The sequence below is a fragment of the Schistocerca americana genome, chromosome X, assembly GCF_021461395.2.
Source record: "Schistocerca americana isolate TAMUIC-IGC-003095 chromosome X, iqSchAmer2.1, whole genome shotgun sequence".
Taxonomy (NCBI): domain Eukaryota; kingdom Metazoa; phylum Arthropoda; class Insecta; order Orthoptera; family Acrididae; genus Schistocerca; species Schistocerca americana.
The window spans coordinates 237570411-237591199 of record NC_060130.1 but is presented as its reverse complement, the minus strand read 5'-3'; the positions used below and the strand labels follow the sequence as shown (position 1 = coordinate 237591199).

The window sequence follows — 20789 nt, the reverse complement described above, 5'->3', positions numbered from 1 at the left end:
TGTTGTGTGTACTGTTATGCCATTCCATCTCCCAATGCCGAAAAACCGTATGACGTAAGTTAGAACGCAGATCAGGTTCAGAGATGCCCATCTCCAGAAGAGGTTTCCAGACAGCCTGTTTGGCCAGCCTGTCGGCAAGTTGCCTGGGATACGAACGTGTCCTGGGGTCCACACAAACACCATTGAATGATAAGACCGATCCAGGGCATAGATGGACTCCTGGCTGTACGCTACCAAAAGATGGTGAGGGTAGCACTGGTCTTTAGCTTATAGGCTGCTCAAGGAGTCAGTACACAGAAGAAACAATTCCCCGGGGCATGAACAGGTATACTCAAGTGCACGACAGACAGCCACCAGCTCTGCAGTCATTGGGCAAGGACTGTTGTTCAAAATGGCCTCTGTGGACGTAGGCAAAGCGTACATGACCATCAGCCATCGAGCCATTGGTGTAAACCACTTCAGAGCCCCAGAACACATCAAGAATCGAGAGGAAGTGACAGTGGAGAGTGGCAGGAGTAACTGAGTCCTTAGGGTCATGCGAAAGGTCCAGACAAATCTGTGGCCTATGTGTACACCATGGAGCTGTATGCGAATGGACCTGGATGGGAGGTGGTAAAGGGAAGGACTCCAGTTCAGGCAGAAGGGATCTCACACAAACCACAATCATTAGGCCTGACCTATGCCGCCGTTGCGGGAGATGAACTGCCGCGGTGGAAAAAGGAGACGGTAATTCGGATGCTCAGGAGAACTACGAAAGTGTGCAATGTAACTGGCTAGCAGTTGTGAAAGTCGGATCTGCAATGGAAGGACTCCAGATCCCACAAGGACGCTGGCCACTGGACTGATCCTAAAAGCTCCTGTCGCCAGGCGAACGCCACAGTGGTGCACTGGGTAAGCACATGCAACGCAGAGGGTGCTGCCAAATCATAAATCAGACTCCCATAGTCAAGGCAGGATTGAACAAGGGCTTTATTGAGCTGTAGCAGCGTAGAGCGATCTGTACCCCAATTCGTGTTGCCAGGCAGCAGAGGGCATCCAGGTGCTACTAGCACTTCCACTTAAGCTGATGAAGGTGAGGTAGCCAAGTCAATTGGGCATTGAAAACCAATCCTAAGAATCGATATGTCTCCACTGCAGTGAGTGGATCATCATGAAAGTAAAGTTCTGATTCCGGATGAACGGTACGATGCTGACAGAAGTGCATGACACACAACTTAGCAGCCCATGACTGCACCTTGTGGATGGCTCCCTGGAGGCGCCGCTCAGCAACACCAGTGCTGGTGGAGCAGTACAAAATGCAGAAGTCATCTGCATACAGAGAGGGTAAGATGAACGGCCCTACAGCTGCTGCTAGACTGTTAATGACCCCATTCTCCTGGATATGGGGGGAACTATGGGAGGCACCAACTTGGACACAGAAAGTACGGAGCGAAAGGAAACTCTGGATAAAAGTTGGGAGCGGGCCTCGGAGACCCCACCTGTATAATGTGGCAAGGATACAATGTCGCTAGGTAGTGTCATACGCTTTGCGTAGATAAAAAAAAAGGCAACAAGGTATTGGCATCTGGAAAAGGCTGTTCGGATGGCAGACTCAAGGGGCACAAGATTATCAGTGGTAGAGTGCCCCTGGCGGAAGTCGCCCTGACATGGAGCCAGTGGGTCACCTGACTCCAGGACCCAAGCCAACTGCCGACACACCATACATTCCAGCAGATTACAAACAATGTTGGTGAGGCTGATGGACCGATAACTATCCACATCAAGTGGGTTTTTGTTGGGTTTGTGCACCAGAATGATGGTGTTCTCCCTCCATTGCAATTGAAGGATGCCATCGCACCAGATTTGGTTGAAGATGACTAGGAGATGGCACTTGTAGTCCGACGAGAGATGTTTAATCATAATCATCTGACGGTGGATCCAATTCGGCCCAGGAGCTGTGTCGGGGCGATGTGCAAGTGCACTGAGGAGCTCCCACTCCATAAATGGAGAGTTATAGGGTTCACTGTGGCGTGTAGTGAATGAGAGGACTTTCCTTTACATCCGCCATTTGTGAGTGCGAAAGGCTGGGGGTTAGTTCTCCGATGCAGAGGCTGGAGCATAGTGCTCAGCAAAGAGCTCGGCAATTGCATTTTCATTGGTACATAGCACGCCATTGATGGTAACGCCAGGGACACCTGCTGGGGTCTGGTACCCAAGAAGATGTCTGATCTTCGTCCAGACTTGGGAAGGAGACGTATGGCACCCAATGATCGACATGTATCTCTTCCAACACTCCTGTTTCTGTCATTTAATAAGCTGGTGTACACGGGCACGGAGCCGCTTAATGGCTATCAGATACTCTAGGGAAGGGTGTCACTTATGTCACTGTAGAGCTTGCTGATGCTCTGTAATTACCTCAGTGACTACCGGCGACCACCAAGGGTCTGTCTTTCGCCGGGGGCACCCTAAAGAGCGAGGGATCGCGTTTTCTGCCGCAGAAACGATTGTGGTAGTCACCTGCTCAACCATCACATCGATCTTACCATGTGGGGGAGGGTCAATGGTGACATCAGAGGTGAAAGTTTCCCAGTCCACCTTGTTTAAAGCCCACCTGGGCAGGCGTCCGTGGGCCTGACGCTGGGGCAGTGACAGGAAGATGGGGAAGTGGTCACTCCTACTCCAGTGGATAGATGGGAGAAGTCCTGGGCTGCAAAATGATAAATCAATGGCCAAGTAACTATCTCGAGCCACACTGAAATTGTGGTGGCCTCCAGTATTTAGGAGGCACAGGTCGAACTGAGACAGTAAAGTTTCGACATCTTTGCCTCGGCCAGTAAGCACGGTGTCACCCCACAAGGGGTTATGGGTGTTAAAATCTCCCAAAAGTAAAAAAGGTTTAGGGAGTTGATCAACTGGTGCAGCTAATACAGTCAGGGGTACTGCACCATCTGGGTATACATTGCAGACAGTTATTTCCTGCGTCGTCTGTATTCTGACAGCCACAGCTTCAAGAGGGGTCTGAAGGGGGCACAGGTTTACTACAGACTGAGTTTAGGACATAAATGCAAACTCCACCTGACACTCGATTATAGTCACTATGGTTCCTGTAATATTCCTTATAGCCGCGGAGGGCTGGGGCCTGCACTGCCGCGAACCAGGTTTCCTGGAGGGCAATGCAAAAAGCAGGTGTAAAGGTTAACAGTTGCTGTGACTCAGCCAGGCGGTGGAAAAAACCGCCGCAATTCCACTGGAGGATGACATCATCATGAGACTGGGATGGCATGGAACACTCAATGAGGCAGTTTACACCAACTTTTTGCCTGACCAGTCTATATCCATTTTGTCTGAGGGCCCGGCAAGATAAAGGTCCTGAGCAGATGCCAGAATCTCCATCCCATCCTCACACATAGAACTTGTAGGTAGCGGTGGTGTGGGTGCCACTGCAAGTTCCTTGTTCTTAGGGGTCTTCTTTTTCGATTTCTTGCACTGTTCCTTGGGTTTCCCTGGCTGGGAGGACTTCACTGAATCAGTCTCCGGGACTGAGGATGAGTGTGAAGCCCTACGACCAGCTGCTTTTGGGCTCTTCAGCCCCTGGTGGGTATCACCTTTCCCATTAGTAGAATCCTGGGAAGGGAGTGACCCAAGGGGTTCCTTCCTAGCTAGAGGAGCCAAAGAAGCCTTAGGCTTCTCTGGCTCAGAAGTGGGGACTGAAATCCCCGATGATTGGTGGGTGTTGCTCCCAAAGTAGGTGGTGCAGGAGCAAAAGGGAGGGAAGTGCCTCCCCCCCCCCCCACCATCAAGGGGGCAGGTGTAGTCTCTCGGTTTTGAGAGGCGACAGGAATTCGAGAAGCTGATGGGGTGAGAGCTGTTCTCACAGCGGTGGCGTATGAGGAGGTCATAGCCACAGGGTGTAGGCTCTCAAATTTCCTCTTAACCTCAGTGTAGGTCAGTCGGTCCAGCGCCTTACATTTCATGATTTTCCTCTCTTTCTGTAAGCAAGGTGAATGATGCTCTCTGCAGTTGACACAGATTGGAGGCAGGGCGCAAGGAGTAATCCGACAGGTGGGGCTGGAAGTACAGTGGGAAGACATATGGCCAAACTTCCAGCACTTAAAGCACCGTATTGAGGGAAGGACATATGGCTTGACGTCACAGCAGTAGACCATCACCTTGATCTTCTCGGGCAATGTATCACTCTCAAAGGCCAAGATGAAGGCACTGGTGGCAACCCATTTATCCCTCGTACCCTGATGGACGTGCCGGATGAAATAAACACCTTGCCGCTCTAAAATGGTCTGCAGCTTGCCGTCAGACTGCAAAAGAAGGTCCCTGTGGAATACAATACCCTGGACCATATTTAAGTTCTTATGAGGCGTGATGGTAACAGAAATATCCCCCAACTTGCCACAAGCGAGTAATGCCCATGACTAGGCAGAGGATGCTGTTTTTATAAAAACTGACCCAGAGTGCATTTTGGACAAGCCCTCCACCTCCCCCTACTTGTCCTCCAAATGCTCCACAAAAAACTGAGGCTTCATGGACATGAAAGATTCCCCATCAACTCTCGTACATACGAGGATACCGGGGCGAGTAAGCTTCACTGCCATCCTTAGCCTGGCATTCCTCCCACAGTGAGGCCAGGGAGGGGAATGACTTGGGGTCATATTTCTTACTATTAAAGTTAGACTTTGCCCACTTAGAGACTGCTGGTGGCAGACCATCAGCAAGAGATGATGTACTATGCTTCATGGCATGACATCTGCCCTGATGCCACCCACTCGGACTAGGGGCCCTCCTATCGGGCACCACACACCGCAGCAAAGGTCACCTGGCAGGATGGCCATTGCTGGGAGTCCCAATGCCCCAGGGTGATGGACATCTACTCCTTGGAATATGTGGGGAGTTAATGGCGCAGGCATGGGCAGAGTGTTCCCTGTGTTGTCAGGGGGACCAACAGAGTACATGGCGGCCCCACCACAACGGACTGGCTACCATGCTGGATACAAGGTACAAAGAAGTCCATGGTCATTGTCAGCACAGCAAGTGACACTGCATAGTGCATTGTGGAAAACGCACCCAGGTGCCCAAGAGATGGAGAATGGGCGGGACTGCGATGCGATGACGAGAAAGTGGGCTAAAGATCTCAATGCATGATGGACACGATGCACCATGTAAAGCGCCCTTCCCCAATCGGCTCACTCTTCGGAAAAATTTTGAAAAAAGGAGGTCAAACCCTTCAGGGGACCATCACATAAAGACTGAAAAGTGTGAGACTCCTTTTAGTCGCCTCTTACGACAGGCAGGAATACCTCGGGCCTATTCTTACCTCCGGACCCGCAGGGGGGGAAATAAGGTGGGGTATAAGCAACACCCATGTATCACTCTTTTCTTAATTATTGCCATTCTTTGATGTTTTTCGACTCTTATAGTGCAGTATGGTTTCTAGACAAGTTATAGATAACCTTTTGTTCCCAGTTTCTGATCCCTGATAACTACAAAATTCCAGTTAACACTGTGAATTGCTTTCTCTAAATCAATAATTGCTATAAATTTGGGTTTCATTTTCTTCAGATTATCTTCTAAGATAATCTGTAGGGACAATATTGCCTTGTGTGTTCCTATGTTTCTGCAGAACCCAATCAGAACTTCCCCAAGGTTGGCTTCCACCAGAAGTTACATTTCTATGTAGATAATCCCTGTAAATAATTTACAATAATAATTGATTGCAGTGATAGTTTGGTAATATTTACCCCTTCAGTACCTGCTTATTTTGGTATTGGGATTACTACATATGATTCTTCAAGTCAGTGGGTACCTCCCCTGTCTCACATAGTCTGCATACCAGGAGGAATAGTTTTATCACAACTTGTTCTCCCAAGAATATTAATGCTGAGGTCGTCTGCTCCAGGTGCCTTGTTTTGATTAAGATATTTTAGTGCCCTGTCAAATACTTCTCACAACATTGCATAGCCCACGTCATCTTCATCCACCTCCACTTCCTTTTCCATAATTTCGTCTTCAAATTTCTTTCATTTATATAGCCATTCCATTTATTAGTTCAACCTTTCAGCCTGCCCTTCTTTGCATAGTACTTGCTTCCCAGCCGAGTTCTTGTCATTCAGACATATGTTTGTTTTTCTATACATGGCATCTATTTTTCCTAGTCATGGATGCTTCTACAGCTTTTAGCTAGTACATTTGCTGTGTTTTTATATTTCTTCCTTTCATCAATTACATTCAATATCTGGCATGATGGAAAATCTAGGTGGAATAACTATATGAATCAGCCTATACTGTTACTTACCACATAGAGGAGGCAATGAAGAGCAGAACACATTTAAAACACCTGGACATTGTATTCTCTGGGTGCCGCGCGAAAGACTACAAGGCTCTTATAGGTTTTCTACCTACTTGCTCATTCATATCCTCCAGGTACTACAGGTTACATTCTGCCAACTTGCCTTCATACCACACACAGGGAAGTTACCCAGAAACATATAAGGACTTCTATGATGTCATGTGAGAATTGAATAGCCTACTACCTACAATAGGTACATACTTTATATTTTATGCATTACCATTCTTTAAATATAAATTTCAGTAGAAGCAATGTGCCATTGTTAACAATGTAAACAGTGATTGAAAGTTATTATTGCGTAGCAGTTTAACTTCCCAATTGGATGTGAAACAGAACAGGTGTGCCAACTCAGGAGTTCAGATTAGCATTACTGTAATTAATATTGTTTAAAGAATGGTTTGCTTATGATAGAAAGTATAATAAGGTCTGGCATGCAGTCTAATGTTATAGTATAATGTGAGTGCCAGGAAGACAGTAATTAATGGAAAGTTCATTACACCTGTTGCCAGTGATTTGTAAAGCAGTGCAGTATTTTCCGCCATTCTCATGAACCTCATTCTAGATGTGATGGTACAGCCAACAGTCAGCTGCAGTGTAACGGTGTAAATTTACGTAATCACAATAATTTTTGTGTTGTTATGTACCTAGTAAGCATTACAAAGTTCATTTCAGTCATGTGTAGATTCCTTGTTGCAATTTTCACACAGATTAGCATCATTTCCATGTATTTTTTTATGGAAAGAAATATAAGCACAAAAATTTTAAAATAAATAAAAGGTTATATCATTTTCACCCAAACACTGACAGTTTTCCGACACTCTCACCACATTAGATCAACAGTTATTCATAAAGCAGAGCACTATTATCCCCTATTATTACTATGATGATTGGTCACTAAAGAGCACATAACAAGACATGAAAAGCAAACATCTTTAGAAAAATAAATTTGTTATCATTTATATTGTAAATGTAAATAGGAAAATTTGAGGTTTCAGGGTATGTTTTTTGAAAACTGAACTCACCATGCCAGCCCATTGAGTATGGAAATGAGGTCTGGAATAAGTTATCATATCTTGTAGTTAGTCTTTTCATTATGCTTGCTAAACTTTCTATCTCATCTTGCGTTAGATCAGTCATTTGTTTAATATGAGTTCGAGGAAGGATCATTGTCTCAAATGGCCATACAGCCCAATATGGAACTAAAACCACCCAGTCACTATTTTCTATAACCACGCGAACCTGGAGAAATACAACAAAATGTTAAACAACCACCACACAATTTTATACTCTTTTATATAATTTTCCAACTACAAACCACTTTCCTGAAATTATTATTTCTATAATTACGGTAATAACTGATCAAATTTTAGCACTTGCTGTTCATTGTGGTATCACACAATACCTGGAAAAAGATTCTCACTTAAAATAATAATAAAAAAAAAAATCACAGCTGTAAATGAAAAGCATAAAATTGTGGCTGTTACACAATATTAATTAATACTGAAGAGTCTCTAACTGCAATGAACTGATTTTAGTGAAAGTAAACATGCTAAACACATTTATAAGGAAAGTCATGAAATAAATTCAAAATTCTGTACTAATACCTGTTACACCATGATCTTGTAAAAGCTAAATGTAATCATTAATGCTATAAGGTACGGGGAGTGGTTGCAATTTTCAAATTCTCATTAAGTATTACATAGTATTCTGAGAAAATCTATACATGAAAGGATCAAGTGGCAACCAATAAGATTTATGTGTGTCAACAATTTGGCAGAATTTTTTTGTAGACCTCTTATTGATGTAGAGCTTAAGTTACACACAAGTTTCATTTTATGCCAATAAACATAATTAGGCAATTCATTCTCAAAATATTCATACTTCTAAAAACATTATAGTTAAAGATATCACTGCATTTTATCATGAGGGCAATGAGGCAGTTTTTTTCCTGTTCCATCATTTGACAGCATGACAGCAGCATGAAATGCTGTAACCTCCTTTCTTTCTTTCTTTCTTTCTTGAGGTGAGCAATTAGTTTTGTCTATTCTGAGACTAAAGCTGTGGACATTAATTCACAGGATGTGGTTACAGTATGGAAATAGCTGTCTTTGTGGAGAAAAAAATTTGAGTCAATAATTTTTTTAAAAAGTGGACTTGTATCTGTCTGCGATGAAGAGTGTTCTGGCAGGCCACCCACTTTGAAAATACACACGAACATTGAGACAGTTGAGTGAATTATTCTTGATTATTGTTGTGCCAGAACTGACACTGGGCATGCCATGGTACAGCACTTCCAGTTGTCCATGAATCTCTGAAATATGACAGAGTTTTGACTAGCTACACATCAAATGACAAACACCAACAGGAACATTTGCAGATTTTGAAATCTCATTTAATGCACTTTGGAGAGGAGGACTTAGTCACACAGTAACAGGTGGTGGGATGTGAGTCCATCATTGCAAAGCAAAGCATAAGCACCAGTGTGAAAATGTGTATCTTCGCTTAGAGCAAAAAATTTTTAAAGGGAAGCTTCTACAAGACAGTGTCTTGGGATATGAAAGCTGAACTACCAAATCAGTACATTCCTGAAAGTCAAACTGTGTATAGTGACTGCAACTGTAAGATCTAAAATCAAAATGAAGAGGAGAAAGGAAACTTCGAAAAGGTGTTGATTTTGATTGAGAATATGGCTTTGTACAGCTGGGAAAACACTCCATTGCAGCCAAAATCTTGATTTTGAGCTGCTGGAGCATGCATTGCACAGTAATGAGTAATGACCAACCTCCTGGAGATTTTCAACATTTTCATCTGATGAAGGAGCACCTGTGTGAGTCCAAGTTTTCGTCAAATGATGAGGATGGAGATGATGTAACAGTGAAACCACAGTTACTAATAAAAACAGAACATTTCACGCCAGAATCAGAGACACTGGGCAGAAGTGTATACAACTGGGGGGAGAGAGAGAGAGAGAGAGAGAGAGAGAGAGAACGTGTGTGCGTGTGTGTGTGTGTGTGTGTGTGTGTGTGTGTGTGTGTGTGTGTGTGTGTGTGAGCGCGCGCGCGCGCGCGCGCGCGCGCGCGCGCGCGCGCGCAGAGGTGGGGGAGGAGGGGGGGGCTCCTGGTGCCTGCTATCTATTAGGCTGGTGCATACGTTCGTAGCATTTTTGTTTTGCATGTTGATATTCTGGTTGCTGTGGGTTTGTTTATCAATTACCACATTTTATTTGTAGTCTCCCAATTACTATTTGAGTTTACGTATTGTCATTTGCAGATAGTGGGTGGGGCTGTAGATGCTAGAAAATGGAGTGCCAAGTGTAAAAATCACTACATTTCTGACATGTTCTTCTGTTTCAGTTCATTACAGGGGTGACAGAAGCGAAGGCAGGAAGAAACATTTGAACCACGTATGCGGATAATGCCACTGGACAGAGCTTGGCAAGAAAATGGTTTTCTCGTTTCAAGGTGGACCATTTTGACATTAGTGACTCTCTCTCTGTTCAGGAAGACCTTCAACATTTTATGAAGAAAACACATTAATACATAACGATCCATGTCAGTGATGCGATGAACTGTGATCATTGCACCACCGTGAAACATTTGCAGGCAATGGGGAAGTTCGAAAATCTAGTGTATGGGTACCGCCCTCATGCTCTATGCCAAAATCATAAAATTTTGCGTGTGGCCATACGTGCATCTCTGCTTGCTTGACATCAACTGGATTGTAAACAACACTGACTATTTCTGTCCTGTATTGTTACTGGTGATGAGAAATGGTGTCTTTATGCTGACATAAGGAAAAGTAAGGAAAGGCTGAGCCCAAAAAAGCAGCAATTCCCCATACAAAGACCTGTGCACATCCACAAAAGACAATGTTATGCACCTGGTGGAACAGCAACACTGTAGGAGTAGGCCTAAAATGAATAACAAAATAGGAGTGTGAGTAAGCTACTGCAAACAGCATACTACATGCATTATCATAGCCAAGATAGACACGAAGCCAACATGCACCACAGTAGTACAAGTTGTTATGCCAACTGGCTCTGCAGAGAAAGAGATTGAAAGAATGTATGATAAGAAAAAAGAAATTATTCAGATAGTTAACACTTTGATGACTAGGCAGCTAGGGTGTTATTTAACTGGCTGATATTGTGCTTTCCCACAGCTTTTCTGAATTTTGTGTAGCAGGTTCTACTGCACAGAACTTCAGTTTATTGTACAGGGTGATTCAAAAAGAATACCACAACTTTAAAAATGTGTATTTAATGAAAGAAACATAATATAACCTTATGTTATACATCATTACAAAGAGTATTTAAAAAGGGTTTTTTTTTTTTTCACTCAAAAACAAGTTCAGAGACGTACAATATGGCCCCCTCCAGACACTCGAGCAATATCAACCCGATACTCCAACTCGTTCCACACTCTCTGTAGCATATCAGGCGTAACAGTTTGGATAGCTGCTGTTATTTCTCGTTTCAAATCATCAATGGTGGCTGGGAGAGGTGGCCGGAACACCATATCCTTAACATACCCCCATAAGAAAAAATCGCAGGGGGTAAGATGAGGGCTTCTTGGAGGCCAGTGATGAAGTGCTCTGTCACGGGCTGCCTGGCGGCCGATCCATCGCCTCGGGTAGTTGACGTTCAGGTTTCATAACTAACCTTTTTCGTAGGACTCTCCATACAGTTGATTATGGAATTTGCAGCTCTTTGCTAGCTCTGCAAGTCGATTTTCCTGGGCTGCGAACAAATGCTTGCTGGATGCGTGCTACATTTTCATCACTCGTTCTCAGCCGTCCAGAACTTTTCCCTTTGCACAAACACCCATTCTCTGTAAACTGTTTATACCAACGTTTAATACACCACCTATCAGGAGGTTTAACACCATACTTCGTTCGAAATGCACGCTGAACAACTGTCGTCGATTCACTTCTGCCGTACTCAATAACACAAAAAGCTTTCTGTTGAGCGGTCGCCATCTTAGCATCAACTGACGCTGACGCCTAGTCAACAGCGCCTCAACCGAACAAATGTATAACTAAATGAAACTTTATAGCTCCCTTAATTCGCTGACAGATAGTGCTTAGCTCTGCCTTTTGTCGTTGCAGAGTTTTAAATTCCTAAAGTTGTGGTATTTTTCTTGAATCACCCTGTATTTGAAACAGGCAACATTTTTCTATGAAATAATGCAAAGAAACACAGTTAACATCAGTGACATTTTCTTCATATTGAAATAAAAATGTTTTCTTTTCACAACAAAAGAAATTTCTTTCTCATATTCCATTCCCTAAATAGAGATAGGATTACAAGTTGTTAAGACTAAAAATGAACTGTTTGAAAATGTGGTTCTTTACTGATATTTACTTAGTTACATTTTTCTTGATATGGAAAATGTCACAGTATTTTGGGAAATAACGTCCTACATCACATTCTTCACCATCATAGCCAGCACTTTTCCTTGCTACTTTCCCACATCTTTCCTTGCTTCAATCAGCACAAACCTTACATCTCCTCTGAGGCCGTTCTGATATTTCTGTACCCAGAATTAATTTAGGAAAATGTCTTCCATGGAATCTGTTTACAGGTGAACTATTTTGAGTGGAACTTGGTTCAACCAGGTCTTCTTTGCTAACCAAAGTTTCTGCTAACTCAGCTCTGAATTCAAAGACATTTGTTACTAGGCAGATATTTTATACATAATACACAAATTTATTGTTACCATTATGACCAAGCAAGAAATCTCTTCCACTACATTATTTCCTTCCTCTCAGAAGGGTAATAGCCCATTAGCTGGGCACTGCAGTCCACACAAGCCTTGTTGTTATTATTATATTGAGTGTTTTAGAAAACTGCTCAAGGATATGAAGTGGAAAGATGAAAAGGTTCGCAGAAGATCTTCTGTAAACTTTGGAAGGTAGGAGACGAGATACTGGCAGAAGTAAAGCTGTGAGTACCGGGCGTGAGTCGTGCTTCGGTAGCTCAGATGGTAGAGCACTTGCCCGCGAAAGGCAAAGGTCCCGAGTTCGAGTCTCGGTTGGGCACACAGTTTTAATCTGCCAGGAAGTTTCATATCAGCACACACTCCACTTCAGAGTGAAAATCTCATTCTGGAAACATCCCCCAGGCTGTGGCTAAGCCATGTCTCCGCTATATCCTTTCTTTCAGGAGTGCTAGTTCTGCAAGGTTCGCAGAAGAGCTTCTGTAAAGTTTGGAAAGTAGGAGACGAGATACTGGCAGAAGTAAAGCTGTGAGTACCGGGCGTGAGTCGTGCTTCGGTAGCTCAGATGGTAGAGCACTTGCCCGCGAAAGGCAAAGGTCCCAAGTTCGAGTCTCGGTTGGGCACACAGTTTTAATCTGCCAGGAAGTTTCATATCAGCGCACACTCCACTTCAGAGTGATAATCTCATTCTGGAAACATCCCCCAGGCTGTGGCTAAGCCATGTCTCCGCTATATCCTTTCTTTCAGGAGTGCTAGTTCTGCAAGGTTCGCAGAAGAGCTTCTGTAAAGTCTGGAAGGTAGGAGACAAGATACTGGCAGAAGTAAAGCTGTGAGTACCAGGCGTGAGTCGTGCTTCGGTAGCTCAGATGGTAGAGCACTTGCCCGCGAAAGGCAAAGGTCCCGAGTTCGAGTCTCGGTCGGGCACACAGTTTTAATCTGCCAGGAAGTTTCATATCAGCGCACACTCCGCTGCAGAGCAAAAATCTCATTCCGGGAACATCCCCCAGGCTGTGGCTAAGCCATGTCTCCGCTATATCCTTTCTTTCAGGAGTGCTAGTTCTGCAAGGTTCGCAGAAGAGCTTCTGTAAAGTCTGGAAGGTAGGAGACGAGATACTGGCAGAAGTAAAGCTGTGAGTACCGGGCGTGAGTCGTGCTTTGGTAGCTCAGATGGTAGAGCACTTGCCCGCGAAAGGCAAAGGTCCCAAGTTCGAGTCTCGGTCGGGCACACAGTTTTAATCTGCCAGGAAGTTTCATATCAGCGCACACTCCGCTGCAGAGTGAAAATGTCATTCAAGTGGAAAGATGTTTATAGTGCTCATGACATGAATGAAAAATATTCATGAACAATGTCAGTACCATGTTTGAAAACTGTTTCCCTCTAAAAGTTACTCAAATTAAATAGAAGTATATAATAAAACCATGGATTACACAAGGAATAATGATTTCCTGTAAGACAAAAAGGAAAATGTATCTGTCGCCCAAGAATAGCTCCAATGCTGATGATTTAGCTAAATACAAGGAATGCTGTAAAATATTAAAAAAAGTAATTCAGACATCTGAACAAATGCACTACGAGATGAAGATAGCAATGATAAGGAACAAAATAAAAACAATATGGGATATAGTGAAAGAGGAGACTGGTAGAACCAGAAAGGAACAGGAGCAAATAGCATTAAGGGTAGATGTCACATTAGTAACCAATGGGCATAGTGTGGCAAATCTATTTAACAAGTACTTTATATCCGTTACTGATAGAATGGGATTGGGATTGTCAGGATCAGTAAATAATGCCCTTGAATATCTGAAACTAGCCTCTACAAATAGCTTCAGGTGGTGGTGGTGGTTAGTGTTTAACGTCCCGTCAACAACGAGGTCATTAGAGATGGAGCGCAAGCTCGGGTTAGGGAAGGATTGGGAAGGAACTCGGCCATGCCCTTTCAAAGGAACCATTCCGGCATTTGCCTGAAACGATTTAGGGAAATCACGGAAAACCTAAATCAGGATGGCCGGAGACGGGATTGAACCGTCGTCCTCCCGAATGCGAGTCCAGTGTGCTAATCACTGCGCCACCTTGCTTGGTAAATAGCTTCAGGTACACGAATATGTCACTCACTTCACCAAAAGAAATAACTTCCATAATAAGACCTTTAAAAACAAAGCATTCTTGTGGTTATGATGAAATATCAACAAAGTTAATTAAGGCATGTTCTTGTGAGTTTAGTACAATTCTAAGTTACTTGTGTAACCAGTCAATTATAACTGGGACATTTCCTGACTGGCTAAAATATGCAGATGTTAAGCCTCTATTCAAGAAAGGGGATAAAGAGATACCATCAAACTACAGACCGATTTCACTTTTGCCAGCATTCTCAAAAATTTTAGAAAAAGTAATGTACAGGCAGCTTCTCAACCACCTGACCACAAATAACATATTATCAAGAACACAGTTTGGATTTCTGAAGGGTTCTGATATCGAGAAGGCCATTTACACCTACAGTGAAAATGTACTTAATTCATTAAATAACAAATTACAAGCAGCAGGTATTTTCTGTGATTTGTCAAAGGCATTTGATTGTGTGAACCACAACATCCTTTTAAATAAATTAGAATTCTATGTTGTCACAGGCAGTGCTGCAAAATGGTTCAAGTCATACCTCGCTAACAGGAAACAAAGGGTGTCAGTACAAGGAACTAGTGAATTAAGTCATCAGTCATCATCAGAATGGGAAGAAATTACATGTGGTGTCCCACAAGGATCCATCTTAGGGCCATTGCTTTTTCTTGTGTACATTAATGATCTCTCATCAGTTACACTGCCAGAAGCAGAGTTCGTTTTGTTTAAAGATGACATAAGTATTGCAATAAATAGTAAATTAAGTGTAGTTCTAGAAAGATCTGCTAATGATATTTTCATGGATATTAATAAATGGTTTAAAGCCAACTCACTGACATTAAACTTCGAAAAGACTTACTATATGCAGTTCAGAACCTGTAAGAGGTTTCCACCCAGCATATGCATAAAGTATGAAGAAGAGCAGATAGAAGAGGTTGACAGTCTTAAATTCCTGTGATTACAGCTTGATAATAAATTCAGTTGGGAGGAGCACACCACAGAACTGCAGAAACACATTAACAAATCTGCATTTGCAATTCGAGCGTTAGCAGACATAGGTGACAAAAATGAAAAAGCTTGCATACTTTGCCTACTTTCATCCCATAATGTCATATGGTATAATATTTTGGGGTAACTCTTCAATTCAAACAAAAGTTTTCAGAGTCTAAAAGCGTGTAATACGTATTATTTGTGGAGTAAATTCACGGATGTCTTGTAGAAACCTCTTCAAAGAACTGGGTATACTAACTACTGCCTCTCAGTATATTTACACCTTAATGAAATTTGTCCTAAATAATATATCTCTTTTTCCAACAAACAGCTCAGTTCATACATACAATACTGGGAACAAAAATGATCTGCACAAGGACTTAAAAGCACTTACTTTAGTTCAAAAAAGGGTCCACTAATCAGGAACACTCATCTTCAATAATTTGCCAGCAAACATAAAAAATTTAGTTACAAATAAAGATCAGTTTAAAAGGAGCATGAAAGACTTACTAGTGGCCAACTCCTTCTACTCCATTGACGAATTTTCTAATAGAAACAAACGATGGATTGTATATATTCATACTATTAGTATTGTTATTTCAGCTTAAAAAAAAAGACATGTTCCACATCCACGAGGATCTCCTCAGCAAGGATCTGTGGAACGAAAAACTAATCTAATCTAATAATCCAAAAATACAGTCAGTTTTCATCTTTCCTATCATTTCTAATATTTTTTTCTGACATTTACAGTGGCTGCAGTCATTTTGTGTTTCATCCACGAAATACATCCCTAGAGTCTTCCAATTTTACAGGGCAGCAAACTGTCTCACCTGTGAAACAAAAGTTCATTTTTTCAGTGTCTGGGCAACTGGAGTTATATGGAATTCCAATGTGGACGAAAAGCAGTTCGGACAAGAAGAGAATAGAAGCTTTTGAAATGTGGTGCTGCAGAAGAATGCTGAAGATTTTATGCATGGGCCATGTCCTCTATTCAGGATGTCATGAAAAGGGTGCCTTTCCTCTTCCTACTTCAAAATCAAGCTCCCTTTTTCCTCTCTATATGTAACACAATAACTCATGCTTTATTTAATTAATAAGCAGTAATATGTTTTCTACTGCACAAGTATTAATTGCAGTTTTGGTTATTTTTAAAAACTGTACTGTAAATGTAGTGTCATGTGAGCAATTTCAGACAACAATGTTTACTGAAAAATAATAGCATGTTCTACAATGTAATATGTACAAGCTATATTTACAATATTTATGGTGGGAATATTTGTATTACATTAAAATAATATGGAACTCCTATTCAGTATAAGCAATTCACTTCAGTCACTTGGTGACTCAATATGTTTACTTTGTAATGAGCGACACAGTGAGAGCCAATTTGGCATTTGGATATTATGACTAGATGCCATGTATCCATAAGGTATGTAATTCAACTTACGCACTACCACAATTACTCTGAACACTTTTATCTTATAAACTGTGTTTCATTCATTCTAATATTAGTTCTTTGTACCACAGATCTATCTGATGATGCTGTTAAAGCAAAATGTGTAATAAGGAGTACAATAAAAATAATTTAAAAATAATTTAGCAACCCAGACAACAGTATATTATTGAGCCCAACATGGTCGAAGACCGAATACAAGACATTACGTCCAAAGTAATGAAATATGTGCCGGGTAAGGCAATCTGAGACCTTAACATGTGATACGTGTCAAGACATAACAAAATGAAGAGTGTGATGCAGATTAGATTTAATAAGATATGTTTAACGTAATTAAACGAAGTTGAAACTGCCGAACTCGTCAATGTCAGCATTAAAAATCAAATACGATTCCAAGAAACATGGGTGAAGAATGCAATTAGTAATACATACAAAGTGAAACATCTGGACAATACAGAAGCAGTTAAACTCCATGTTATTCTATGATATATTTTAAAGCTCTTGCAATTTACATTTTATTAATATTTTGAGCAACAAAGGTGAGAGTGAGAATAGATTCATATTTTTAAGACATCAGCGGAAGCTAAGAAAGCTACAAGCAACTCAAATTATAAAATGAACAGGCTGTGAAGTGCAGATAAATATAAGTTTGCAGACAGGATAATAAATTTAACTGACATGGAGCTCAGTCACAAGGAGGATACATTACTACAGAAAGATTTACAACATAATATAGCCCAGTATAAAAATAAACAGTAAGTCACAAATAACACTGCTGAAGTAAAAATCACTTAGGAGTAAGCAAACTGCCTTATTGTAAACAAGCTGATAGGGCCGTTTTAACTAACAAGGCACTCCATAGTTGTTAACAGGAAAGTCAAACATGCATTCTCGATAAAAGGACTTTTAAAGACTTGAATAGTGAACTAGAAATGAATCATGTTCTTGTCAAAAAGGCAGATAAGGGGAATGCTGTCATTTTAATTAATAACAGTGATTACATTTCTGAAGTGGAATTTTTTTCCCCCAAAGGCACTGATATTTGCGAAATCTTAAACGAAAGATTGTACACTGTAATTTTCTTTTCAAAGTCAATAAGGACAAGTGGAAAATCAATGTCATGAATCCGCAATCATCATTGCTTCATGTACAAATGAAGAAGCTACATAAACCAGATAGGTAAATGAGAGCAATAGTAGATAACTGTACAAGTCCAAATTATAATGTGAAGAGGATGTGTAACAGAATGCTGTGTGAGCTACCATAACATACACTTAGTAACAATAAAAGTATAAAAAACTGTTATGAGCTTGTATCCATAATGGATAACATCAAACTGCCTGAATGTGTAAAGTAGCTTTCATTTTGATATAGTCAGTTTGTATACTAACATATCAGGGGGATGAAATAAATGTGTGTGAAATCTATTGACCATGCTGATAATGAAAATAACAATGTAAAACTCAAATTAGCTCTTGTTTCCAAGTTACAGGGAGGTGCATTTAATTATACAGGGTGTTTGGGGATGAAAGGTCAATATTTTAAACAGTGATAGTATAAGATAAGTAATTCTAAACAAAAAATGTTATATGAACATAGGTCCACAAATGCTTCATTAGGGAGGTACAGGTATTGAAAGGAATTTTAATTCTACAAAATTGATGTGCACACATGAACATATACGCAATACAATTGGACATAATATGATGTGATTTTCTTGCAAACAAAGTATGGGTACACACCATGTTTATGCTATGCAGCCTACCATGTATTATGGTCATGTGACATACATATTACAATCACCCGTTGTTTGTGCAGTTGTGTAGTGTAAGCTGCATTGCGTAGTGTACCGGCGACTGATCGGTTAGCTGCGTAGTGTATGGTGTTAACTGTTTGCGTAAAAGCACTGCTAACAATGCCACAGGCCTAGAGTAACGAGGAATATGCAGATATGGTGTATGTTTATGGCTTCTGTGATGGTAGTGCTACCACTGCAAGAGAAGAATAGCACAGGCGCTTTCCGACTCAACGATTACCTGATCGCAGGGTGTTTACCAAAGTGTTTATCACTTTGCTTGCAACAGGCTCTCTTCCAAGTATACATTTTTCATCTGAGCGTGCATGTCAACAAACTTTGCAAGAACAGGAAGAAATTATCACAAGTGTTGAGTGAAGTCCCAGTACGAGCATACGAAGAATGTCCCTGCATATAAATGTCCCACAGACGTGTGTATGAGAAACATTACATGCGGACAACCTGTATCCATTTCACATACAGCATGCCCAAAATCTCTCTGTTGGAAACAATGCCCAATGACTTCAATTCTGTCATTGGGTAATTGAGAGTAGTCATTTGCTTCAAACATACTATTTACTGATGAAGCCCAGTCTTCACAGCACAGAATAAATAACACATGCAATAACCATCTATGGTCACAGGAAAATACACATGCTTCAGTGGGTAGCAATTTTCAAGCTTGTTTTGCCATAAATGTTTGGTGTGGCATGATCAGTAACCTTTCAATAGGTCCATTTATTATCAATCAGCAATTGACAGGAGAAAGGTACCTGCATTTTTTTGAAAATGCATTTGTGGTATTATTGGAAGACATTCCTTTAGCCAAGTAAACTGGAATGTACTTTCAACATGATGGTGCCCCTACACGTTACCTTACATGTGAGGAATCATCTCAACCTCACCTACCCCAATCACTGGATTGGCCGTGGCGGTGCTATTAACTGGCCTCCAAGATCACCTGACCTTACACCTTTAGATTTCTGTATATGGGGTTGGATGAAATTGGAGGTTCATAAAGTGAAGGTAAACACATGAGATGAGCCTGCTTCGTCACATCATGGATGCTGCTGAATTGCTTAGGAACCAACCACAGGCAACTGAACAAGCAACACAACATTTTAGGGCAAGAGCGCAAAACTAAATTGACATTCATGGTGGTATATTCGAACCTCTTCTGTGAACTGTACAACATCTGTATGATAAGCATTAAAGCCATTTGTAAAAGACGTGGTACATCTTTTTCAACTGAATTCATGTAAGATGCATGTTGTATTGCGTTATGTACTAAATGCAAAGTAAATAAACATTATGTAAGAATGTGTAACATAACTGTAATTCTCTGTGACATTGTTTTCAAGAAAATCACTTTACGGTCCAGTTGTATTGCGTATATGTTCAAGTTGTGCACATCAGTTTTGCAGAATTAAAGTTCCTTTCAATACCCATACCTCCCTAATGAAGCATTTGTGGACCTATGTTCATATAACAGTTTTTGTTCAGAATTACTTATACCATTACCGTGTACAACATTGACCTTTTCTTCCCAAACACCCTGTAATTATATTTCATTAGTGTTCATTGTCAGTCCCTTCCCATATAGGCTTCAAAATCCCACTGATGGTAGACAGAGTGATGAAGTTTCAGGCAACAATAGCTGTGTGTATTTGTGACAAAATACACACAACTATTGTTGCCTGAAACTTCATCACTCTGTCTACCTTCAGTGGGATTTTGAAGCCTATATGGGCTCATAGTAATAAGAGGATGGGGAAGGGGAAGGGGCAGAGGAAGGGAGGAGTGGAACATGTTTCATTTAACCCATAGTTAAAAGATACATTCTGTTTGTGTGCTGGAAGAATGAGTTACTGAAGTGCAGTTAGTTTGTGTAGTCACTGTAATTTCTGTGATTCAATATAGCTCACAAAAATGCATAAGCAGTGCTCACAATTTCTGCGACATTTGCAGATGGGCTATACTGAAATTGCAAAGGAGATCAATAACGCCATATACACTATAAGAGTCAAAGAAACTGGTACATCTGCCTTATATCGTGTAGGGCCCCACGAGCACGCAGAAGTGCAGCAACACAATGTGGCATGGACTCAACTAGTGCAAGAGGGAACTGATACCATGAATCCTGCAAGGCTGTCCATAAATCCGTAAGAGTATGAGGGGGTAGAGATCTCTTCTGAACAGCACTTTGCAAGGCATCCCAGATGTGTTCAATACGGTTCATGTCTGGGAAGTCTGGTGCCCAGCAGAAGTGTTTAAACTCAGAAGAGTGTTCCTGGAGCGACTCTGTAGCAATTCCAGACATGTGGGGTGTTTCATTGTCCTGCTGAAATTGCCCAAGTCCGTAGGAATGCACAATGGACATGAAT

At 41.5% G+C, this 20789-nt stretch overlaps 1 protein-coding gene across 2 annotated transcripts in view; it reads right to left on the bottom strand.

Annotated features, from left to right (window-relative positions):
• The window catches only part of LOC124555297 (probable galactose-1-phosphate uridylyltransferase), a 192083-nt gene that overhangs the window by 21271 nt on the left and 150023 nt on the right, over nucleotides 1–20789 (bottom strand). For both annotated transcript variants that reach the window (XM_047129168.1, XM_047129169.1), the window contains one exon: nucleotides 7360–7576. In XM_047129168.1, the coding sequence (XP_046985124.1) occupies nucleotides 7360–7576 (217 nt within the window). The remainder of the gene's footprint in view (nucleotides 1–7359; nucleotides 7577–20789) is intronic.